A 27,213-nucleotide genomic window follows, 5' to 3' on the forward strand; every position below is an offset into this window, starting at 1 on the left:
ACCATACCTCAAACTGTGTGACAGCAGCATAGCGCACCTCTCCAGAAGGGGTAGTATATTTACTTCTATAGAAACCTTTCATTTTATCATTCAGTTCGCCAACAAAATCTATCTTTAAGGTTCCCGTACCTGTGATTGAAGATAAATGAAAACACTTTCATGGAAATATTAAGTACAAGTTATCAGAAGTATGTCATTAAGCATTAATTCATAGCTATTGACAATGTTCAAATCATTCCTTCCTTTCTCAAACACTCCTCTTGGCAATGTAGAGAATATAGTATTTACTAAAGTAAATGGCAAACTAATCCTAAAGGAAACCTTAAAGTCATGTTGAGAGTGACTGCTAAGAAAGTTCTTTAATTTTACTAACAAGTTTCAAATTACCAATACATGAAAAGCAGGAAAAGAAATAAATATATTCAATGTATGACCAGCTATTATGCACTGGTGCTTTAAAAATATTTAGTTGGGTAGGTATTGTCTCCATTTTGTGAGATGAAGAAACTAACCCTGAAAAGTTAAATAACTTGCCCAAGGTCACACAATTAGTAAGTAGCAAGAATGAGATTAAAAACTTAGGTCTGTTTAATCAAAATTCATGCTCTCTGCCAATTATGCCATACAGATCGATCCTTTCTTGAAATCTAAGAATATTAAAGAAATAAATTTAAACCAATAATTATTAAATGCAAATAAAAATACAACCTGAATACATATTCTATTGTTATATAAGAGCAAAATCAATTTAGATAAAATAGGAGGTTTTTAAAAATTGAAGTATAGTTGATTTACAATGTTGTGCCAATCTCTGCTGTACAGTAGAGTGACTCAGTTATACAAATAGAGACATTCTTTTTTTATACAAAATGAGAGTTTTTACAAATATATATATATAGCTGACCCTTGAATAATACGGGGGTTAATCCATCTATAATTTATAGGTGCTTAGTTGCTAAGTCTGTCTATTTGCGACGCCATGGATTGTAGCCCGCCAGACTCCTCTATTCATGGGATTTCCCAGGCAAGAATACTGGAGTGGGTTGCCATTTCCTTCTCCAGGGGATCTTCCCAACCCAGGAATCGAACCCTGGGTCTCCTGCCTTGGCAGGCAGATTCTTTACCACTGAACCACCTGGGTAGCCCAAAAAAACATGGAACGATTCACAAATTTGCATGTCATCCTTGCGCAGGGCCATGCTAATCTTCTCTGTATTGTTCCAATTTTAGTATATGCACAGCCTAAGCAAGCACAATAAAAGCAACTAACGACTCCAGAGGCACCACTGGGATAGGGGCCTTCCATATCTGCAGTTCCTCCGTTCCGTTCCGTTCTGTCGCTCAGTCGTGACCGACTCTTTGCGACCCCGTGGACTGTAGCCTACCAGGCTTCTCCGTCCATGGGATTCTCCAGGCAAGAATACTGGAGTGGGTTACCGTTTCCTTCTCCACATCTCCAAATTCAACCAACCTTGGACTGTGTGGTTCTCTATTTACTACTGAAAAACATCACATGACAAAACAATAATTCCATTCTACATTTTCTAAATCCAGTCACAAAAAACCCCCAAAATGTTGACTTTGTAATTGATCCCTTTAAAGTGCCTATTTATAAAAGAATCCAGAGCATGGGAATCTAACAAATCAGAGATAGAGTATGATCATAAAGTAATTAACCACTTACATCAAAACTTTTATATCCTAATGCTTCAAACTGACATTTTGGAATGCTTGCAGAGCAATGACAGTGACATTGTTCAAAATGTTCTTGACTTTCTGACATATCCTTTTGGATGTTCACAAAGTCAAATCTTCACCTTCCAAAACTGAATTTGCTTTTTGGAAAGGCCCAAGTCATAAAAAGTTCAAGTCTGCAGATTATATGAATAACAAATTGCAATCTATTTCTAGACAAAACACTAATTTTGCCTACTAAGTAATTAAGCTAATTTCTTTATATGCCTCAAAATGGTTCTGAAAGTAATTTCAAGTAAAAATTTCAGACATTTGAAGCAAAGTCACAACTAAAGAAAGTGCCACATTCTGAATCATGCTAGGAAAATAAAACCAAACAACTCAATTTAAGGTCTACTGAATAGACATTTGTGATAGTATTTTTTTTTAAAATCAGACATTCTGACTGAAGGAGTCAATAAATACTTTAAAAAAAAAAGAGAATGATAGATTACTGGGACAGTAAATATTAAAAACAGTAAAAGAATCTGAAACAATTCTGACTGATACTAAAGAATTTAGTTATAAATAATATAACATTTCTCTATTTTCATTGGGAATTCACTGATTAAAAAAACAAAAACATATGTGTTCACAGCAATCAAGTTCCTGTTGTTGCTGTTGTTTAGTCGCTAAGTCATGTACAACTCTGCAACCCAGGCTCTGTTGTCCAAAGGATTTCCCAGGCAAGGATACTGGAGTCGGCTGCCATTTCCTTCTCCCTGGATCTTCCCAACCCAGGATCAAACCCACGTCTCCTGCTTGGCTGGCAAATTCTTTACTGCTGAGCCACCCCTGGGAAGCCCCAATAAAGTTAGTAAAGAATATCCATTAGACTACGAAAACCTCTTTAAAAATAGAACTGTTTGATGAAATTTTATGTTACAATTCCATAAATGGAATTGGTCAGTCTGTTTTTCAATGTCAACTGTTAAGATGTCTTCATATTCCATGGTAAATCTACTTTTGACTTTTCCTACTTGGAATAAAAGTGGATTTAAAACGCAACTCAATAAGAAAGTCTGCTCACATTTTTACTCGGTTTTAAATCTCCAAGGTCATAATACTGTAACAAGATATTGACAATGACCATTTCTGAAAAGTGGCAGACTACAAAATACAAATTATTGGGAAGGGTTATTACCTGAAATTCAAACAAAACACATTTTTGGTTTTTTTTATTTATTACTAAATTTAATTGGTGTCACATTATATAGTACTAATTATAGAATATTTGCCATTGATACAGAATTTTAGGGCAAAAACAGGAGGAAAAAGGACTTCATGATAAATTTCATCTGTCAATTTTATACCACACTAAAGAACCAACTTGTCGCATGAGGTGGCCAAAGTATTGGAGTTTCAGCTTTAGCATAAGTCCTTCCAGTGAACACCCAGGACTGATCTCCTTTAGAATGGACTGGTTGGATTTCTTTGCAGTCCAAGGGACCCTCAAGTTTTCTCCAGCACCACAGTTCAAAAGCATCAATTCTTCGGCGATCAGCTTTCTTCACAGTCCAACTCTCACATCCATACATGACCACTGGAAAAACCATAGCCTTGACTAGACGGACCTTGGTTGGCAAAGTAATGTCTCTGCTTTTTAATATGCTCTTTAGGCTGGTCATAACTTTCCTGGAAAAGAGTCTGATGCTAGGAGGGACTGGGGGTAGGAGGAGATGGGGACGGCAGAGAATGAGATGGTTGGATGGCATCACCGACTCGATGGACATGAGTTTGAGTGAACTCCGGGAGTTGGTGATGGACAGGGAGGCCTGGCGTGCTGTGGTTCATGGGGTCGCAAAGAGTCGGACACGACTAAGCGACTGAACTGAACTGAAAGAACCAATTGCCAGAAAGTCTGATTTTATACCTATTTTCACATATAACTGACTTTGCTTCCTCAAATTAGATGCTTTATTTGAATATCCAAGGTATACAATATTTATCTTCTCGGGGTGATAAGCCTTTTAAAACATATAAGCTCATTTATTAAACAACTGAAAAATTAGGACTTCCTCCAAAAAACTGTTTTTTAAAGCTTCAGTTCAGTTCAGTGAATGACTGTCACTCTACAGGATCCTTAACCACTGATTCTAAGGTTGTTAGGCCTTACGATGATCATGGGAAGTTAACCAATATTCTAAAATGGTGCCAATTTCAGAAACGAAGATGTTTTACTTTGTTATATAGTATTTGGCACAACTGTTACGTTTGAATCAGCTAAACACAAAGGTTACTAATGTCCTCCTGATACATGCTCAGTATTTATTACCAGAAGAAAGACCACTTATTGAAATTTGGAAAAAAAAAAATCAGGATTTTATTCCTAAAGCAAAGAATGACTAGGTAACTTTGATCCAGATATCTGAGGAAAATGTGAAAGCCAATGATTTTCAAACAGATATTTATATATATTCAATAATTTAATACAATCACACCTGTAAATGGGGTAATTTTTAATTCTAATATTCATATTAGTTACTTAAGTATATTAGCTAAAAATCTCCAAAACTTTGTAAAATATACTTTGTATGTGCGTGCTAAGTCACTTCAGTTGTGTCTGACTCTTATTTAGAGTCCCTATGGACCATAGCCCACCAGGCTCTTCTGTCCAAGGGATTTTCCAGGCAAGAATACTGGAGTGGGTTGCCATTCCCTTCTCCAGGGGATCTTTCAGACCCATGGATCGAATCTGCGTCTCTTAAGTCTGTTGCATTGTCAGGCGGGCAAGCTGACCTTGGGCAAGTTATTTAAGTTAAATACATCTTTTGGTGCAATAGTTTATCTTTAAAGCTGAGATCATAGAATCTATTTCAAAACGGATTAACAAATGTTTATGATGCACATAAAACAGTACGTGGCACAGATTAAGCACTCAGTAGATACATGTGTGAATATATAATACACACATATATTCATATATAGGTACACATCACACACACACATACACATATATCTTCTGGGAGTTTATGTCCTTTCTAACCTGATGAGTTCCAGCAAATATATTCTGGCTTCTTTTGATAAACACACTAATAGTTTTGATTTAAAAAATTATGTCAAATTTCCTAATGCTAAACAACTGAATCTAAGCTATTTTTTTCCTATACATGCTAACTAGGTTTATGTATCTTCTTAGGCTATTTTAAGCCACCTTTAAATATTTTTGCTCCTCTTCTCCTCATTTTTATTTCATTACTTTCTGCTCTTAAATCTGTCTCTTCTACTCTCTTCAAGTTACCTATTCCTTTTGCCTAACATTGATCTTGATGCCCACTTAATTTTTAGCCTTTCTTCTTAGCTGAATATCCTCTCTGAAAATAGTGCTTTACCTGTATCCCACATGCTCTGTATGTAGCAATTTTATTATTCAGTTCTAAATATTTTCTAATTCCTGTAACAAATCCTCGACTCATTAATTTTCAGAAGTATCATTTTTCCAATATATAAGAAGACATTTTTTTGTCTTTTGCTACTGACTTTAATCTTTTCACAGTATGAATACAGAATATAGTCTGTAATGATACAGATTTTAAGTTTTTAAAAAATTTCCTATCATTCCTATCAAAATAATAGTTCAGTTTTAAACCTCATATATCTGCCTGCAATGCAGGAGACCCAGCTTTGATCCCTGAGTTGGGAAGAGTCCCTGGAGAAGGAAATGGCAACCCACTCCAGTATTCTTGCCTGGAAAATCCCATGGACAGAGGAACCTGGCGAGCTATATAGTCCATGGGGTTGCAAAGAGTCAAACACGACTGAGCGGCTAACACACAACACAGTTCTACAGGCCCACCTATATAAGCTGCAGGCAGGCCCAATGCTACTTACTCCCTATACTTGCCTCAGTAACAACTCTGTGATTTCTAAATACCTTGCTTATTTAGCTTTTTTTTTCACTTTTCAATTTTCTTACTATAAAAAGTGAAGTTTGAGCCAAACTACATCTCCATTACTATATCTTTCACAAAGAATTAATATTTTCTATAACTTCAAAGATCTGAAAATATTTTCTTTAACCTCATTGTGGGGCTAAGCATAGAATTCTAAATTGAGAGTCAGATTCACTTATAATTTTCAAGGAATGGCTTTATTAGAGTCCAGTTTCCATTGTAAATCTACTGCTCTTTTGATCTCTGAACCTTCAAGGTAACTTCCTCCCAACACCCTCGCAACAGGTAGAAACTCTTTGACAGCCTCACTTTACCCCCTGAAAATTCTAAAATTTGCTTTGGTGTGGGACTTCTTACATTTATTGAGTTTCCTTCTGATAGTGTATTTTCTCAAACTTAAGGCTTCTGTCTCATCAGTTCAAATATATTTTCATATTGTGTGTTTTTCATAATTTCCCCTTCCCATTTTCTATGTCCTCTCTTTCACTAGCTGGATGTCTGGTCCTGCTAGATCAGTCCTCCAATCTTCCCATTTGGAAGATGCCTCTATTTCACCTTTCAAAACTTCTTGTTTTTTTTTTTACTCCTAATATATTATAATTTCCAAAAGTGTTCTTATTCTATTCCATCCTGTTCTTATTTAATGAATGTAATACTAGTAATACTCCTTAGGATATTAATCTGTTTGGGTTTGGGGGGGGGCTTTCTTTTCATTTTTCTTTGCTTCTTTCAATTTTCTATATTTCTATTATACTTATTGCTTTCCTTTTTGCTTTATGTTTCATTTATAAGTTTATCAAATGTCTGGTAATTATTGCCCCAGTGACTTTGGGCTTGGCCATGCTATTTGCTTCGCTCAATGAAATGTGAATGAACATCACCATCCACGTAGAAGCTTTAAAATGTTTGTGATTTGTTGCTGTCTCCAGCCCCGAGCTTCTGCCCTCTGTCATATGAGAGAACAGCATGCTGCACATAGCAGCTACTCACTACAGAGCCTGGCATCAGTAGTCATATGAGCTTAGTGGAGTTCAGGGAAGTTGGCAATATGTCTGCAGATGATCAGTGATCCTCAGGGCCATGTGTAAACAAGAAATATCTGTTGTAAGCCACTGATATTTGTGATCCCATTTGTGGATTAAAATGTACACATACACTTATGTATACATAGAATGTTTCTGGAAGGATTCACTAGACAATAAAAGTAGAAGGGGTCAGAGAGAGGAATTCTCAATTTTCAGGTTATTATCTTCAGTATCTTTTAATACAGGTTCATGGCAAACATTTGTTTTTACAATAATTTCACACAAAAATAATCCTAGTGAGAAAAAGACAAAATGAAAGGTCTTTAAGAGTACCAAGATAAAACTTCTCCAATTTAAAATTTTTCCATAAATACTTTCATATTGAGAGAATATAGTCTCAATATAAAAATTATGGAAAACAGAGAAGGGTATGAATAAGAATAAAAATCAATTATGTCAACAACCAGACATATATTATTCATACCATTTTAGAGATCTGATTCATCACCTCGTATGTATAATTCTGTATTCTGCTTTTCAATTTTACATTATAATAAGTACTTTATAGTGTTAAGAGTTCACAAACCTCACTTTTAATTGCTCGATGTATTCACCATACATATATGTCATAATTAGCTTAATTATTCCCTTAGTGTTGGACAAATGTATTAATTCTAATTTTTTACTATCTTAGTAATGTCTGAAGAGACACTTCTAGGCATAAGGTAGTTCTTATATGTATGACTTTTCTTTAGGATACTATATTCCTAATACCAGAACTGCCAGGTCAAAAGACATGAATATCTTTAGGCTCTTAACACAAACTGCCAGGCTGCTTTCCAAATAAATTACATGGATTTACATTCTTACCAGTAATATTAAGGCAGTCACATCGAGATTCATTTTTTTACTTCTGATTACATGACAGACAAAAACTGGTATTATCAGTAGCAGTTATTTTAATATTTCTCATTACGAGGAGGGCAAATATCTTAACACACTGTTATTATTCATTTGCATTTTCTTTCATATTATCTGTGGCTTTTCATATGCTCATTTATCAAAGTCTCAGTACTTTACCAACTGATTTGTATATCATTTATTCCATTATTAAGCTCAGAATGTCTAGTTTCTTTGTGCTTTTAAACAGCACATACAGTAATGTATCAACGAATCTTTCCTTCCATGCCCTCACTTAGCATAGCATCTCTCTAATCTCTGATTGTACCTCAAAATCATCTTTGGAACATTTGCCTCGGATATTTGGATTCAATTAGTAGAAGAACTAGGTAGATATAATTTTAAAACACTGAAACTGAAAAAATGAAAACAATGCATTATGTTCTAGAATAGAATGATTGTCATTTTTTACTTTTTTCTGGTGGGCTAAAAGTTGAAATGAACCTGACTGTTTTAAGTTCTATCTTAATACTTTGTTATTGTTGTTCAGTTGCCAAGTAGTATCTGACTCTTTGAGACCCCAGGGACTGCAGCATGCCAGGCCTCCCTGTCCCTCACCATCTCCCGGAGTTTGCCCAAGATCTTAATACTTAATCTCCCTAAAACAAAGAGTTTTTTTTTCTTAAAAAAAAAAAAAAAGACATGCAATAAATTTTGGGGGAAGAAGAAAGATGCCACTATTCATTATGGGATTTTATAAAAGCCATGTCTCCTACCTGGTTGGAGAGTACTAGGAAAAGACAAGGTGACTTTTTCATCTTCATTTTGATAGTTAAATCCCGTAGCATGTATTTCTGGAATGGAAAAAAAAAATTACTTCACAAATCTGACTGGACCAAACCCAGGCTGCAGCAATTAACATTTTGAAGAGCAAAATCTCAAATAAAATTAAATATTCTGAATTTAATAAATGAAGTTCCCATTAACAAGAGTGTCATTTCAAACTAACCTATTTTAGACTATGTAACCTAAGCTAAATATGCTCCTTAAAAACAATTACATATCCTACATTAATTCACAAAACTTTCATGATATAAGGAAACAGGGCTACTATAAATGTGAAAAGGTTTTCTACCAGATTCCCAGACACACTTCATCCTTCTTTGTGTGATAATGATACTGCTTTATACGTTGCAGTCTTGCTCCTGAACATTTGAAATACAGAACAGGTTGCCAAGATTCCAGTGTTAAAGATATGTCAGTGATAAAGAACCCACTTGCCAATGCAGGAGACAGGGGTTAGATCCCCGATCTGGGAAAATCCCACATGCAACTAATTTAAGCCCGTGCACGCCCATGCAACACAACTAATGAGCCTGTGCTCTAGAGCCCAGAAACTGCAACTCCTGACACCATGTTCCGCAACTACTAAAGCCTGTGCACCTAGAGCACAGGGTCTGCAACAAGACGAGCCACTGCACTAAGCCCTTGCACTGCAACTAGAGAGTAGCCCCCACTCCCCATGACCAGAGAAAAGCCAAAGACCCAACACAGTCAAAAATAATTCAAAAAAATAAACAAAACAAAAAAAGATTTATCAGTGAAAGTTCTGTTCTCCCACCCAAACATAGGTAACAATTCCAACAAGATATAAGTCGTATTTCCACTGTAATTCTTTGTTGTTACATTTTATAGAAATAAGGAAGGTAAAAACAGGTGTGCAGATTAAAGTAAGGTTTTGATTTACTCCCTACCAGTAGTAAGAAGAGCCTGCTTATTTAGCTGATACTTCAGAATGCTGAGTTGACACTTTAGGAAAAGAGCTAAGCAGATCAACTCTCACCCACATCCTCACTCCAAAAAAAAAACTGCCCAAAGAGGCAGCCTTAAAAAGCACTTGAAAAGATGTTCAACATCTTTAATCATCAGGGAAATGCAAATCAAAACCACAATGTGATACCACTTCATACCCACTAGGACAACTATAACCAAAAAGACAATAATAAGTTTAGGGAGGATGTAGAGAATCTGGAACCCTCACACACTGCTGAATGTCAAAAAACAGCCTGGCAGTTCCTCAAAAGGTTAAATACAGAATTAACTGTATAACCCAGAAATTCCACTCTTAGGTATATACCAAAGAGAAATGAATACATATGTCCATACAAAAATGTATACACAAAGGTTCTTAGTAGCCAAAAAGTAGAAACAACTCAAATGTCCATCAACTGATGAACAGATAATATGGGATATACAATGGAATATTATGTGACAATAAAAAGAAATGAAGTGTTAATATATGCTACAATATGGACAAGCCTTGAAAACATGTTAAGTGAAAGAAACCAAACACAAAAGGCCACATGCCTATATGGAATATTCAGAATAGGTAAATCCATACAGACAGAAAGTAAACTAGTGGCTGCCTGGGGCTGGAAGGTCATGCAGAAATGGAAAGTGACAGCTCATGGGTACTTTCTTTTTGGGGTGATGAAACTGTTCTAAAATTGATTCTGACGGTAGCTTAAAAACCACTGAATTGAATTCTACAATTCAATTGTAGAATTGTGTGTGAATTATATCTCAAAAAGTTATTATTAAAAGAGAGACAGCCTTACCAGTCACAGGCTTAAGTTTGATATGGGTAACAGTGATTCAGATTTAATAACAGGGAAGCTAAAATGTACTTCAAGGATTGAGAATGCACTTTTCCAACTCAGATATAAAGTAGCATTATGGTACCTCTAAGGTACTCTGCGGAGAAGGCATTGGCAACCCACTCCAGTACTCTTGCCTGGAAAATCCCATGGACAGAGGAGCCTGGTAGGCTGCAGTCCATGGGGTCACGAAGAGTTGGGACAGGACTGAGCACCTTCACTTTTCACTTTCATGCATTGGAGAAGGAAATGGCAACCCACTCCAGTGTTCTTGCCTGGAGAATCCCAGGGACGGGGGAGCCTGGTGGGCTGCCGTCTATGGGGTCGCACAGAGTTGGACACGACTGAACCAACTTAGCAGCAGCAGGAGCAAGGTACTCTGATAAAAAAATATCTCTATAAAAGTTTACTAAAACTAACTTGTTTTTATAAATGCACAAGAAAAGCTTCAAACTGGTAAGAAATAAAGACAGAAAACAAAAGAATAGCAGCTTTTAAATTGAAACAATCAAATACTGTATTGCTGCATTATATCCTACTGCATATCCTTCCAAATGTACACATACCAACTACACCTGTGTATAAAACAAAGAGCAAAATTTCCTCCAAAAGTCTCTCTCAGTAAAAAGAAAGTAGCCATATATCTGAATTCTTGAAAAGTCTCCTGGATTATGGGATACTCTTCTAATTGCTTCGCATAGACAACGTACTACTTTGCAAAAGTAGAGTTTGAAATAACCTCAGTCAATTGTAGTTTTGTACATCACCACCACTATTCTGTGGCGCAAGCCAAAAATAAAAAATCATCCTAACTGCCTCCCCCTCCATGTCTGTCTCTAACACCATACATTCAACAAGCAAGTTCAACATTCTTAATCCCAGAACTTTCAAGGTTCTACCACTACAACCCAGTCCTGTGTACCATTATTTCTCTCCTAGGTCACTATAATAGCTTCTTAAGTGGTCTGTTTCCATTTTTGCTGCCTTATAGTCTACGTTATAGCAGCTAGGCTCAGTGAGATGAAAGCCTCTAATGGGAGTCCTACAACACTCAGAATGAAAATCTAGATCTGCTTGAGATGGGCAATTATTTCTTGGAGAGGATCCAAAAAAAGCACTAATCGCAAAATAAAAAAACTGATAGATCAGATTTCATTAATATCTTATTGTATAACACAGGCAACTATATTCAACAGCCTTTGATAAACCATAATGGAAAAGAATATGAAAAAGAATATATATGCAAAAAACACTTAAAACTTGTAATTATCAAAAGACACTATGAAGAAAATGAACAGGCAAACCACAGACAAAGAGAAAATATTTTAGTTTGTATAGATGCAAAAAACTTATATCCAGAATATACATAAAAACTTCTACAACCCAGTGATAAAAAGACAGATAACCAAAAATATCTTTAACAGAATCTTTGATGTTGGTCTCAGGAATACAGTATCTTTCTAGATGTATTTCCTAAGGCAAGGGGGAAAAAAGCAAAAATAAACAAATGGGATTACATCAAACTAAACAGTTTTTGCACAGCAAAGGAAACCATCAATAAAACAAAAAGACAACCTATCAAATGGGAGAAGACATTTGCAAACAACATATCCTATAAGGGGTTAATCTACAAAACATATAAAGAACACATACAACTAACAATAACAACAACAACAAAAACAACCTGATTTGAAAATGGACAGAGGAGCTAAACAGACACTTTTTCCAAAGAAGACATACAAATGGCCAATAAGCACATGAAAAGATGTTCAACATCACTAATTTTTAGGAAAATGCAGTTCAAAACCACAATGAGATACTCCCTCACGCCAGTCAGACTGACTATTACCGAAAAGACAAAAAATAACAGGCCAGTGCTCTGTGACCACATGGAGGGACGGGGTGGGGAGGGAGGTGGCGTTCAGGATGAAGGGGACACATGTATACCTATGGCCGATTCATGCTAATGTATGGCGAAAGTGAAAGTCGCTCAATTGTGTCCGACTCTTTGTGACCCCATGGACTATACAGTCCATGGAACTCTCCAGGCCAGAATACTGGAGTGGGTAGCCTTTTCCTTCTCCAGGCGATCTTCCCAACCCAGGGACTGAACACAGGTGTCGGGCATTGCAGGCAGATTCTTTACCAGCTGAGCCATAAAGAAGCCCCGATGTATGGCAAAAGCCATCACAATATTGCAAAGTAATTATCTTCCAATTAAAATAATTTTTTTAAAAAAAGTAACAAATGTTGGCAAGAATCTACAGAAAAGGGAACTTTCATACACTGTTAGTGGGAATGTAAACTAGTATAACCACTACGGAAGACAGTATGGATATTCCTCAAAAATTTAAGAATAGAACTACCATATGATCCAGCTATCCTACTCCTGGTACTTATCCAATGAATACAAAAACACTAATTCAAAAAGATATATGCACCCCTATGTTCATCACATTTACAATAGCAAAGACGTGGAAACAACCTAAAGACCCATCCACTGATGAATGAATTAAGATGTGGGATATATATAAGATGGAATATTACTCAGCCATTAAGAGATGAAATCTTGTCATCTGTGACTACATGGATGGACCTTGAGGCTATTGTGCCAAGTAAAATAAGTCAGATAAAGAAAGGACACATACCATATGATACCACTGATATATATATATATATATATATGAATGAGTGAAGTCGCTCAGTCTTGTCCGACTCTTTGTGACCCCATGGACTGTAGTCCACCAGGCTCCTCCTTCCATGGGATTCTCCAGGCAAGAGTACTGGAGTGGGTTGCCATTTCCTTCTCCAGGGGATCTTCCCAACCCAGGGATCAAACCTGGGTCTCCAGCATTGCAGGCAGACGCTTTAACCTCTGAGCCACCAGGGAAGCAGTAATTAAGAGACTTCCCTGGTGATCCAGTGGCTAAGACAGCATGCACCTAATGAAGGAGGCCCAGGTTCGATCCCTAGTTGGGAACTAGATCCCACATGACGCAACTAAGAGTCTGCATGCCACAACTAAAGATCCTGGAACAATGATCAAAGATCCCACAATCCGCAACTAAGACCCTATGCAGCCAAAATAACTAAATAAATATTTAATTTGTAAAAACTAATTTAAAAAAAAGCAAAATAAATGAACAAATTAAATCAAACAAAATCAAACATGCAGATACAGGGAACAGAGTAGTGATTACTCTGGGAGTGGGGAGTGCCCAGGAGGGCAAAATGGGTAAAGGAGATCAGCTGTATAGTGATGAATGGAAACGAAATTTCTGGTGGTAAGCACACTATAAGGGCATACAGAAGTACAAATACAATGCTGTGCACATGAAAAATATAACAAAATGCTGTTGTAGATGTGGAGCAGTAACTAAAACTCATATTTTGCCATTGATGCCTCACTGTTGTTCCTCAAAGACTACAAGCATTCTCTAACCTCAGTTTCTGCAACTTCATGAAAAATTCTTTATCCAGTTACCTACACATTTTATGTCATTCAGGTCTCTGCTCAAATCATTTCCTTGGAAACCTGTTCCATCACCTTAATCAACAGGCTTCATTCTATATTCTGTTCCTGTGATTTGAGTACTTATCACTACATTCATTACATTACATATCTGTTATTTATCTTCCCAAATTGAATATATGTATCTGGAATGTTGAATCCTAGTTCTGTCCACCACTCTACCTCCAATGCTAGAATGATTTCTGGCACACAGTAGGTTTAGTAATCATTAGCAGAATGAATAGGTCACTTCAAAAACAACATTCTAAGCGATTACACCATGAAGATCATCAATAGTACCCCTATAAAATATATTAATAAAAAATACCTTTATTAATGATATATGAATGGGGATTTATGGCTAGACAGAAAATTTTCAATTAGAACATAATACAGTAATTCAAAAAGGCCTTAGAAGATAGTATTTGCTCTGGAACAATTAGATTGTTCAAAGTGTGGAAAGCCATTAATATAATACTAAAGATACATGAAAAGTCTCAATAAATATGCTTCAATAAAGTAAAGGCAATATTACCAAATTAATGTTTACATTAATATAGTTATAATTTAAATTGTATATATGTAAACTGAGCATTATAAGTAGACAGTTTCCTACATCATGTATAAACAGTATCAATAACCTCAGATACGCAGATGACACCACTCTTATGGCAGAAAGCAAAGAAGAACTAAAGAGTCTTTTGATGAGGTGAAAAGGGAAAGTGAAAAAGTTGGCTTAAAACTCAACATTCAAAAAACTATGATTATGGCATCCAGTCCCATCATTTCATGGCAAATAGATGGGGAAACAGTGGTAACAGTGACAGACTATTTTCTTGGGCTCCAAAATCAACGCAGATGGTGACTGCAGCCATGAAATTAAAAGACCCTTGTTCCCTGGAAGAAAAGCTATGATGAACCTAGACAGCATATTAAAAAGCAGAGACATTACTTTGCCAACAAAGGTCCATCTAGTCAAAGCGTTTTTCCAGTACTTATGTATGGATGTGAGAGTTGGACTATAAAGAAAGCTGAGCGCTGAAGAATTGGTGTTTTTGAATTGTGGTGTTGGAGAAGACTCCTGAGAGTCCCTTGGACTGCAATGAGATCAAAGGAGTCAATCATAAAAAAAATCAGTCTGGAATATTCATTGGCAGGACTGATGCTGAAGCTGAAACTCCAATATTTTGGCCACGTGATGTGAAAAACTGACTCAGGAGAAGACCCTGATGCTGGGAAAGACTGAAGGCAGAAGAAGGGGATGACAGAGGATGAGATGGTTGGATGGAATCACCTACTCGATGGACATGAGATAGAGGAAGCTCCGGGAGTTGGTGATGGACAGGGAAGCCAAGCATTCTGCAGTCCATGGGCTTGCAAAGAGTTGGACACAGAGTTATGTCAAGGTTGTATACTGTCACCCTGCTTATTTAACTTATATGCAGACCACATCATGAGAAACGCTGGGCTGGAGGAAGCAAAAGTTAGAATCAAGACTGCTGGGAGAAACATCAATAACCTCAGATATGCAGATGACACCACCCTTATGGCAGAAAGTGAAGAACTAAAGAGCCTCTTGATGAAAGTGAAAGAGGAGAGTGAAAAAGTTGGCTTAAAGCTCAACATTCAAAAAACTAAGATCATGGCATCTGGCCCCATCACTTCATGGCATATAGATGGGGAAACAGTGGAAACAGTGACAGATTTTATTTTGGGGGGCTCCAAAATCACTGCAGATGGTGATTGCAGCCATGAAATTAAAAGACACTTGCTCCTTGGAAGAAAAGTTATAATCAACCTAGAGAGCATATTAAAAAGCAGAGACATTACTTTGCCAACAAAGGTCCATCTAGTCAAGGCTATGGTTTTTCCAGTAGTCATGTATGGATGTGAGAGTTGGACTATAAAGAAAACTAAGCGCCGAAGAATTGATGCTTTTGAACTCTGGTGTTGCAGGAGACTCCTGAGCCAACCAGTTCATCCTAAAGGAAATAAGTCCTGAGTGTTCACTGGAGGGACTGATGTTGAAGCTGAAACTCCAATACTTTGGCCACCTGATGCAAAGAGCTGACTCATTAGAAAAGACCCTGATGTTGGGAAAGATTGAAGGCAGGAGAAGAAAGGGACAACAGAGGATGAGATGGTCGCACGGCATCACCGACTCAATGGACATGAGTCTGCGTAAACTCCGGGAGTAGATGGACAGCGAGGCCTGGCATGCTGCGGTCCACGGGGTCGCAAAGAGTCGGACATGACTGAGCGAATGAACTGAACTGACTGAGCAACTGAACTGAAGCTTAACCAAACTTAACCTTGATTAAAAAAACTTTAAAAAAATATTTTAAATGTGAGAATAGTAATCTTAGAATTAGGCATATGCGGCTATTCAAATCTGAGCCTTCACTGTCACATCTATAAAATTAAAATCATTACCTATTCCTTAGTTATTTGAAGATTATATATAATGCACTCTATGTAAAGTGCTTAGCATAGTGTCTGGTTATGACCATCAAAAAAATGAACACTCTTTTTCTAGATCATAATATATCTAACAGTTCTTTGTTAACTACAACTAATTCATGGTTGTTGTTGAGCCCCTAAGTCATATCTGACTCTGCAACCCCATGGACTGTAGCCCGCCAGACTCCTCTGTCCATTGGATTTCCCAGGCGAGAATACTGAAGTGGTTGCCACTTCCTTTTCCAGGGGATCTTCCAGACCCAGGGATCAAACCTGTGTCTCCTATTTGGCAGAAGGATTCTTTACTGCCACCAGGAGAACCCACTAATTCATTCAATTCAGTTCAGTTCAGCTCAGTCGCTCAGTCGTGTCCGACTTTTTGCGACCCCATGAATCACAGCACGCCAGGCCTCCCTGTCCATCACCAACTCCCAGAATTCACTCAAACTCATGTCCATCGAGTCAGTGATGCCATCCAGCCATCTCATTCTCTGTCGTCCCCATCTCCTCCTGCCCCCAATCCCTCCCAGCATCAGACTCTTTTCCAGTGTATACCTGTATAAATAAGGATTCTTGCTGAAATTACTTATAACAGAGTACCACATTTCAGAAAAAAACTAAAAACAATTGGCATTTTTAAATATGTGGACATAAACACACATATTTGGGTATAAGCATGCATATGTTGAGTATGTATTTTACTAATCAAAAAAACAGAAGCAAAACTTGAATATAATCATAGCATGTATAAAACCATAACAAAAAAATCTTATACTCAAAACTACTAACAATATTCACTTTGACTAAAAAAGTTTGTTCATGACAATATATACCTACAAAGTTAAAAAATAATTTAAGATATAATTGACTTAGAAGTAAAAAGAATTTCAGAACTATGTACACAGTATGCTATCATTTATGAGCACACACACAATATATATGTAGATACAGATATATAGACATACATACATCTATAGATATCTGTAGATATATAGACACACATGAACATATATGTCTATAAATGCTTAGAACATCTGAGCAAGGATACATATAAACCTGACAACTTTGTCTCTAGGCAGGAGAGGTGGAAGGCTGGAGAGGGGGAAAGCAGGCTTACTTAGTACTGTATAACTTTGAATTTGGCATCATGTGAACATATTAATTATGAAAAATTTTGTAATGGTAAAATCTTTTGAAAGATACTCCTTTTGAGATCCTGGTCAAATTTGTATAGCATGCCCATTTATCAAACAAATCTGATGAATATGTATTCTCATTCTGGGCTTTTCTAAGTATGGCTTATTAAGGAGGAGGCACTCTTGCCTAGATCTTTAGGACTCTGGTCAATCATAATTCAAAAACCGTAGTCATTCTTAGAAAACACAAAAGGCTCATCTTGTTTGCACAGTCTACCAGTGCAAAAAGCTTTCACTATAACCAAAACAAGGCAGACATTCTTAATCACTGTACCACTCCAGTTCAGTTCAGTCACTCAGTCGTGTCCGACTCTGCGATTCCATGAACCACAGCACGCCAGGCCTTCCTGTCCATCACCAACTCCTGGAGTTTACACAAAGTCAAGTCCATTGAGTCGGTGATGCCATTTAACCATCTCATCCTCTGTCGTCCCTTCTCCTCCTGCCTTCAATCTTTCCTAAGATCAGGGTCTTTTCAAATAGGTCAGCTCTTTGCATCAGGTGGCCAAAGTATTGGAGTTTCAGGTTCAACATCAGTCCTTCAATGAACACCCAGGACTGATTTCCTTTAGGATGAACTGGTTGGATCTCCTTGCAGTCCAAGGGACTCTCAAGAGTCTTCTCCAACACCACAGTTCAAAAGCATCAATTCTTCGGCGATCAGCTTTCTTCACAGTCCAACTCTCACATCCATACATGACTACTGGAAAAACCACAGCCTTCACCAGACGGACCTTTGTTGGCAAAGTAATGTCTTTGGTTTTTAATATGCTGTCTAGGTTGGTCATAACGTTCCTTCCAAGGAGTAAGCGTCTTTTAATTTCATGGCTGCAATCACCATCTGCAGTGATTTTGGAGCCCAAAAAAATAAAGTCTGACACTGTTTCCACTGTTTCCCCATCTATTTGCCATGAAGTGATGGGGCCAGATGCCATGATCTTAGTTTTCTGAATGTTGAGCTTTAAGCCAGCTTTTTCACTTGCCTCTTTCACTTTCATCAAGAAGCTCTTTAGCTCCTCTTCACTTTCTGCCATAAGGGTGGTATCCTCTGCGTATCTGAGGTTATTGATATTTCTCCCGGCAATCTTGATTCCAGCTTGTGCTTCTTCCAGCCCAGCGTTTCTCATGATGTGGTCTGCATATAAGTTAAATAAGCAGGGTGACAATACACAGCCTTGATGTACTCCTTTTCCTATCTGGAACCAGTCTGTTGTTCCATGTCCAGTTCTAACTGTTGCTTCCTGACCTGCATATAGGTTTCTCAAGAGGCAGGTTAGGTGGTCTGGTATTCCCATCTCTTTAAGAATTTTCCACAGTTTATTGTGATCCACACAGTCAAAGGCTTTGGAATAGTCAACAAAGCAGAAATAGATCTTTTTCTAGAACTCTTGCTTTTTCGATGATCCAACGGATGTTGGCAATTTGATCTCTGGTTCCTCTGCCTTTTCTAAAACCAACTTGAACATCTGGAAGTTCATAGTTCACATATTGCTGAAGCCTGGCTTGGAGAATTTTGAACATTACTTTACTAGCGTGTGAGATGAGTGCAATTGTGCGGTAGTTTGAGCATTCTTTGGCATTGCCTTTCTTTGGGATTGGAATGAAAACTGACCAATCACCACTTCAGTTCAGTTCAGTCGCTCAGTCGTGTCCATCTCTTTGCGACCCCATGAATCACAGCACTCCAGGCCTCCCTGTCCATCACCAACTCCCGGAGTTCACTCAAACTCATGTCCATCAAGTCGGTGATGCCATCCAGCCGTCTCATTCTCTGTCGTCCCGTTTTCCTCCTGCCCGCAATCCCTCCCAGCATCAGAGTCTTTTCCAGTGAGTCAACTCGTTGCATGAGGTGGCCAAAGTATTGGAGTTTCAGCTTTAGCATCACTTACAAAATTTGAGAACCTTTCTCACATGAGTTCTTCTAGAATAGAGTTTGTTTTCTGTTTGATATTTGTGCAGGTATGCTATCTTGTCCAGTACCTTTCCTTTAAAATACTCTGCTCACTTCCACAAAGAATACCAGGATCCTCAGGTCCCTTCATAAATCTACTTTACTTATGAACCTATCTGCAGGGCAAGAATAGAGATGCAGACATAGAGAAGTACAGACAAAGTAGAGACATAGAGAACAGAACAGAGAACTGATTTGTAGACAAAGCAGGGCGGGGGGTAGGGGGGCGGAGGGGGAAAGAGAAGATGGGACAAACTGAGAGAGTAGCACTGACACACACACTCTATCTACCATGTGTAAAACAGATAGCTCATGGGAAGCTGCTATATACCAGAGGGAGCTCAGCAGGGTGCTCTGCAATGACATAGAGGAGTAGGATAGGCGGGTGGTGGGAGGGATGCTCCAGAGGGAGGGGATATATATACTCTTATAGCGAATTCACGTTGTTGTACAGCAGAAACACAATACTGTAAAACAATTATCCTCCAATTGAAAATATTAAAATTAAAAATTACTTCATTGTAATTTTCCCCCTTTCTGCTGGCCTTTCTCATTTCATCATTTAATTTGTTAATTCTGGTGCTCTCTTCTGTTACAGTAGGCCTCAAGAGGGAAACAATGCTTTTTATTTAGTAAGTACCTACCCCTATGAAGGAACCTATAGCTGTTAAGGCCAATTTGTATTAACAATGAGTAACACAATGAGGAATTATAAGGTAACTCCTGTTTTCCCTATTAAAAAAATTTAGGTCAGAGTTTCTCCTAACTGAAAATTTCTAAACATATCCATATGCACTTACAATCCTGTATTTCAATTTAATCTTTTATTCCATCTGTACCATGCTACCTAAATATCAAAAAGTAAAGCATTAAATATAAAATAAAGAATAAACAGTTTCCTTCCTATTAAATATAGGCTTCGTGAAGGTCTCACTGGTTATCTGATCTTTTTATTGCACTGACAATGTAGACATAAAACATTATCTGGGGACTTCCCTGGCAATCCAGTGATTAAGACTCCATGCTTCCAATGTAGGGTGCACATTTCAATCCCAGGTAGGGGAACTAAGATCCCATATCCCATGAGGTCCAGCCAAAAAAAAAATATTTAGATGCTAAAGTGGCTCACATTTTTTTTTCAAATTTAAATAATACCAGTAGTCACATAAATTCTATTTTAAAGTATTACTAAATCCACAGAAGGTTGACCAAGAACTTAATCAACAGATAACTAAAAGTATCATTTCCTCCATGTCATCTACTAAATGGAACACTGCAGAGCAGTGGGGAAAGGATCATGTTCTCATAAGCAGTACTGAGACAACAGAATTCCCATTAAGGAGTAAAAGCCAAGCTTTGGGATTTGGATTCACACTGCACCTAAAAAGTGGATTATTTTTCAGTTTCTCAGTCATGTCTGACTCCTTGCAACCCCACTGACTGCAGCATACCAGGCTTCCCTGTCCTTCACCAACTCTCAGAGCTTGCTCAAACTCATGTCTGTTGAGTCAGTGATACCATCCAACCATCTCATCCTCTGTTGTCCCCTTCTCCTGTCTTCAATCTTTCCCAGCATCAGGGTCTTTTCTAATGAGTCGACTCTTCGCATCAGGTGCTCAAAGTATTGAAGCTAAAGCTTCAGCATCAGTCTTTCCAATGAATATTCAGGATTGATTTCCTTTAAGATTGACTGGTATGATCTCCGAGCAGTCCAAGACTTTCAAGGGTTTTCTCCAACACCACAGTTCAAAAGGATAAATTCTTTGACGCTCAGCCTTCTTTATGGTCCAACTCTCATATCCATACATGACTACTGGAAAAACCATGATTAGATGGACCTCTGTTGGCAAAGTAAGGTCTCTGCTTTATGATATGCTGTCAAGGTTCGTCACAGCTTTTCTTGCAAGGAGCAAGGGTCTTTTAATTTCATGGCTGCAATCACTGTCTGCAGTGATTTTGGAGCCCAAGAAAATAAAGTCTGTCACTGTTTCCACTGTTTCTCCATCTATTTGCCATGAAATGATGGGACTGGATGCCATGATCTTAGTTTTTGAAGCTGAGTTTTAAGCCAACTTTTTCACTCTCCTGTTTCACCTTCATCAAGAGGCTCTTTAGTTCCTCTTTGCTTTCGGCCATAAGGGTGGTGTCATCTGAAAATCTGAGGTTACTGCTATTTCTCCCAGCAATCTTGATTCCAGCTTGTGCTTCATGCAGCCCGGCATTTCGCATTACGAACTCTGCATATAAGTTAAATAAGCAGGGTGACAATACACAGCCTTGACATACTCCTTTCCTAATTTGGAACCAGTCTGTTGTTCCATTTCCGGTTCTAGCTGTTGCTTCTTGACCTGCATACAGGTTTCTCAGGAGGTGGTAAGATGGTCTGGTATTTCCATCTCTTTAAGAATTTTCCACAGTTTGTTGTGATCCACACAGTCAAAGGCTTTAGCGTAGTCAATGAAGCAGATATTTTTCTGGAATTCTCTTGGTTTTTCTATGATCCAACGGATGTTGGCAATCTTATCTCTGGTTCCTCTGCCTTTTCTGAATCCAGCTTGAACATCTGGAAGTTCTCAGTTCACGAACCTTTGAAGCCTAACCTGGAGAATTTTGAGCCAAGTGAGATGAGTGCGACTGTGTAGTAGCTTGAACATTCTTTGGCATTGCCTTTCTTTGGGACTGGAATGAAAACTGACCTTGTGCAGTCCTGTGGCCACTGCTGAGTTTTCCAAATTTGCTGGCATATTGAGTGCAGCACTTTAACAGCATCATCTTTTAGGATTTGAAACCCAGGTCTCCCGCATTGCAAGCAGATTCTTTACCATCTGAACCACCAGGGAAGCTCAAGAATACTGGAATGGGTATCCTATCTTTTCCAGAGGAACTTCGTGACCCAGGAGTCGAACTGGGGTCTCCTGTATTGCAAGTGGATTCGTTACCAGCTGAGCTACCAGGGAAGCCCAAGAAGTAGATTATGAAAGTCAAAACAATGAAGGTTTTAGAAGATAATACAGGAAGATACCTTCATGATGTTGCAACAGGGGGAAATTTAAGAACAAAAGAGCAATAAAGGAAAACAATGATAACTGGGGCTCTGTAATAAGCTGTGCTATGCTGTGCTTAGTTGATCAGTTGTGTCCAACTCTTTGCAACCCTATGGACTGTAGTCCACCATGCTCCTCTGTCGATGGGGATTCTCCAGGCAAGAATACTGGAGGGGGTTGCCATGACCTCCTCCAGGGGATCTTCCCTACCCAGGGATCAAACCGAAGTCTCCTGCACTGCAGGCAGATTTATCATCTGAGCCACCAGGGAAGCCCTATGTCATAAGCGGAGTGGGAAAGGGTGGGAGGTTGGAGGGAGATCAAAAGGGAGGGTACATATGTACACCTATGGTTAATTAGTGTTGATGTATGACAGAAATCAAACCAATATTGTAAAGCAATCATCAATTAAAAATAAATATAAATGAAAACAATGATAAATTTGACCCTGTGAGAATTAAGAACTTCTGTACATTAAGAGGCATCATTAAGAAAGTGAAGATATTTTTAACATGTAAGTGGCAAAGAACTTATATCCAGAATATAGAAAGAATTCTTTTAAATTCTAAGAAAAAGACATAAAGCTCAGTAAAACAATGGGCAAAAAAACTTTTAACAGATACATCACAATAGAGGAAATAAAAATGTCCAATATACATATAAAAGGTAACCAACCTCATTAAAATCAGAAAATAAAAATTAAAACCTCCATCAAATACTCACCAAGTTAGCTAAGAGCAAGAAGTCTGAAAATACCAAGTGTTAATGAGAATACAGCGTAGCTGGAACACAGTTGTGCAAGTAATGTAACTGCTATAACCCAAAGAAATATATGCACTATAACTGAGCAGCTCCACTCCTAGGCATATACTTCATGGAAAAGTGGGCACCAAGCTAAACAAAGAGTAAGAACACCATTGTGCATAGTAGCCCTAAACTGACACAATCCAAATGTTCATCAATGTCCACCAATGGGAAAATGGATAAAAATACTTGGTATATTTCTATAATAGAATACAGGGCAGTGACAAAAGAGAAAAAACTCAAGCTACACAAAATAATGTGGATAAACCTTTAAAACTTAATACCTTAAGTGACAGAAACCACACAGTATTTACTATGATTCCATTTTTATAAAATACAAAAAAGGTCAAATGAAGCAATGTTGTCCAGGGATGCACACTTAAATTGTCACTATAAAGCAAATTAAGAAAATTATTACCTCAAAAGTAAGGTAATCTCTTCCAGGAAGGACAGGATGTGATCAGAAGGGGGCATGTGAGAGGTTTATGAGGTTTAGTACTAAGCTATAAAACTGTTATATGCACATTTTTGAGGTAATGATAATTTTCACAATAAAAAGTTCAAAAATTTTGAGAGGGGGTCATACAAAAACAGACGGATACCAAGACTTCGCTGGTGGTCCAGTCCAGTTAAGAATCTGCTGTGCAATGCTGGGGATTCCATTTGGATCCCTGGTCAGGAAACTAAGATCCCAAGTGTTGCAGGGCAACTAAACCTGAACACAGAGCAGCTACTGAGCCTGCATCCTCCAGAGCCCATGCACCACAGCGAGAGAGCCCACATGCCACAAGCGGAAAGTCTGAGCACTGCAAGGAAAAGATCCCTCAAGCCTCAACTAAGACCTAGTGCAGCCAAATTAAAAAAAAGAGAGAGAAGGATATCATCTACCCTAACCCCAAAACATTTCTTACCCTGTTTTAAACATAACTAAATCAATTCAGTAAAACAGATTTCAATGACAAAAGGAATTTACTCCACAGAAAAGTAAAACCTTTATGAAGAAAATTTTAAACACTAAAGACATAGAAGAGAAATAATAGAAAAGTAAATAATATTCTTAGTTAGGGATATAACAACGTTGTTAACTTTCTTAAGTTACGTACCATATGATCTCAATAAAAACACCAACAGGATTTTTTTCATTTTATAATTATGCAATTTGACTCCAATGTCCATATGCAAAAATAAATAAGAGAAACTCAGTGAATTCAGGGTCTTTCCAGGTAGCTCAGAGGTAAAGAATTCACCTGCCAATGCAGGAGATGTGGATTGGATCCCTGGGTCAGGAAGATCCCCCTGGAGGCAGAAATGGCAACCCACTCCAGTATTCTTGCCAGGATACAGGCAAGACAGACGAACACAGGAGCCTGACAGGGTACTGTCCATAGGGTCACAAAGAGTCGGACACGACAGAGTGATTGGGCACATACACACATGTAGTGAATTCAAAAAAGAAAAGTGCAATGAGAAGGCTTGTTCCACCAGATAGCAGAACAGATTACAGAGTTATAATAATTATAGTAAGCATGGAAATAAACTCAGGAATACAGAACATATTCCAAAGTAAGAAGCAGAATCAAATATATATATATAATTTAGTATATGATAAAGATGGCATTTGGATATGAGGACAAAGATGGATATTCCATAAATGGTGTCAGAGCAAAAATTTAAGTTACAATCATATCTTATACCTAAGCAGCAAATTCCAGATGGAACAAAGATTTATATGTAAAAGCAGGAACTATTAATAATACCGATTAAAAAAATAATCTCTGGCTAGAGAAAGCTTTTCTAAATATGTCTTTAAGCACATGAAAGGTACTCAACATCACTAATTATTAGAGAAATGCAAATCAAAACAACAATGAGATTTTCACCTCACATCTATAACAGAATGGTTATCATCAAAAAATTTACAAATAATAAATGCTGGTGAGGATGTGGAGAAAAGGAAGCCCTTGTACACTGTTGGTGGGAATGAAAATTGGTGCAGCCACTGTGGAAAACAGTATGGAAGTACCTCAAAAGACTAAAAATAAAACTACCATGTGCTTGGTGATTAGTCACTCTTTGCTGTCCATCAGTTCCAATAAGTCGGCTCATTGCATGAGGTGACCTAAGTATTGGAGCTTCAGCTTCAGCATCAGTCCTTCTAATGAATATTCAGGGTTGATTTCCTTTAGGATTGACTGGTTTGATCTCCTTGCTGTCCAGGAGACTCTCAAGAGTCTTCTCCAGCACCACAATTTGAAAGCATCAATTCTTCAGCATTCAGCCTTCTTTATGGTCTAACTCTCTCATCCATATATGACTTCTGGAAAAACCATACCTTTGACTATATGGACCTTTGTTGGCAAAGTAATGTCTCTGCTTTTTAATGTGCTATCTAGGTTTGTCACAGCTTTCCTTTCAAAGAGCAAGTGTCTTTTAATTTCATGGCTGCAGTCACTGTCTGCAGTGATTTTGGAGCCCAAGAATATAAAATCTGTCACAGCTTCCACTTTTCCCCATTCTATTTGCCATGAAGTGATGGGACCAGATGCCATGATCTTAAGTTTTCTGAATGTTGAGTTTCAAGCCAGCTTTTTCACTCACCTCTTTCACCTTCATCAAGAGGCTTTTTAATCCTTCTTCAGTTTCTGCCTTTAAGAGTGATATCATCTGCATATCTGAGGTTGTTGATATTTTCCCCAAAATCTTGGTTCAAACTCGTGATTCATCTAGCATGGCATTTTGCATGATGTACTCTGCATGTAAGTTAAATAAGCAGGGTGACAATATGCGGCCTCGACGTATTCCTTTCCCAATTTTGAACCAGTCTGTTGTTCCATGTCTGGTTCTGTTGCTTCTTGAACTGCATACAGACTTTCCAGCAAACAGGTAAGGTGGTCTGGTATTCTCATCTCTTTAAGAATTTTCCAGTTTGTTGTTATCTGGCAATCCACTCCAGTATTCTTGCCTGGAGAATCCCATGGACAGAGGAGCCTCATCCCTAGGGTTGCAAAGAGTTGGATACGACAGAGCGACTTAACACTTTCACACAGTCAAAGGCTTTAGTATAGTCAGTGAAGCAGATGTTTCTCTGGAACTCCCTTGCTTTCTCTAAGATCCAATGAATGTTGGCAATTTGGTCACTGGTTCCTCTGCCTTTTCTAAACTTAGCTTGTACATCTGGAAGTTCTGGGTTCACATACTGCTGAAGCCTAGCCTGAAGGATTTTGAGTATAACTTTGCTGCCATGTGAAATGAGCACAATTGTACCGTAGTCTGAACATCCTCTAGCATTGCCCTTCTGGGACTGGAATGAAAACTGACCTTTTCCAGTCCTGTAGCCACTGGTGTCGGAGAAGGCAATGGCAAGCCACTCCAGTACTAATGCCTAGAAAATCCCACGGAGGAGCCTGGTAGGCTGCAGTCCGTGGGGTCGCTAAGGGTCGGACACGACTGAGCGACTTCACTTTCACTTTTCACTTTCACACATTGGAGAAGGAAATGGCAACCCACTCCAGTGTTCTTGCCTGGAGAATCCCAGGGACGGGGGAGCCTGGTGGGCTTCCGTCTAAGGGGTCACACAGAGTCGGACACGACTGAAGTGACTTAGCAGCAGCAGCAGCCACTGGTGAGTTATTTGCTGGCATACTGAGTGCAGCACTTGAACAGCATCATCTTTTAGGATTTTACATAGCTCAACTGGAATTCCATCATCTCCACTAGCTTTGTTCATAGTAGTGCTTCCTAAGGCCCACTTGACTTCATACTCCAGGATGTCAGGCGCTAGGTGAGTGACCACCCCACTGTGGTTATCCGGATCATTAAGACCTTTTCTGCATAGTTTTTCTGTGTATTCTCACCACCTTTTCTTAATCTCTTCTGTCTCGGTTATGTCCCAAATGTTTCTGTCCTTTATTGTGTCCATCCTTGCATGAAAGGTTCACGGATATCTCCCAATTTTCTTCTTAAATACATGAAAAGATTTTTAACTTTACAATATAAAGAAATGCAAAGTAAAAGTGGTACAAAATAACAATTTTTTTT

At 38.1% G+C, this 27,213-nt stretch overlaps 1 protein-coding gene and 1 non-coding gene across 4 annotated transcripts in view; both read right to left on the reverse strand.

Annotated features, from left to right (window-relative positions):
- The window catches only part of NPEPPS (aminopeptidase puromycin sensitive), a 107,276-nt gene that overhangs the window by 40,295 nt on the left and 39,768 nt on the right, over positions 1-27,213 (reverse strand). For all 3 annotated transcript variants that reach the window (XM_055407693.2, XM_055407692.2, XM_055407691.2), the window contains exons 3-4: positions 8,329-8,406; positions 8-129 (exon numbers count right to left, since the gene is read on the reverse strand). In XM_055407693.2, the coding sequence (XP_055263668.2) occupies positions 8-129; positions 8,329-8,406 (200 nt within the window). The remainder of the gene's footprint in view (positions 1-7; positions 130-8,328; positions 8,407-27,213) is intronic.
- LOC129544899 (U6 spliceosomal RNA) lies at positions 1,149-1,252 on the reverse strand. The gene has a single exon (XR_008683636.1). It is a non-coding gene; the product is annotated as a U6 spliceosomal RNA (small nuclear RNA).

Source organism: Moschus berezovskii, chromosome 20, assembly GCF_049115385.1.
Source record: "Moschus berezovskii isolate FMDL1 chromosome 20, NW_MosBer_1.0, whole genome shotgun sequence".
Taxonomy (NCBI): Eukaryota; Metazoa; Chordata; class Mammalia; order Artiodactyla; family Moschidae; genus Moschus; species Moschus berezovskii.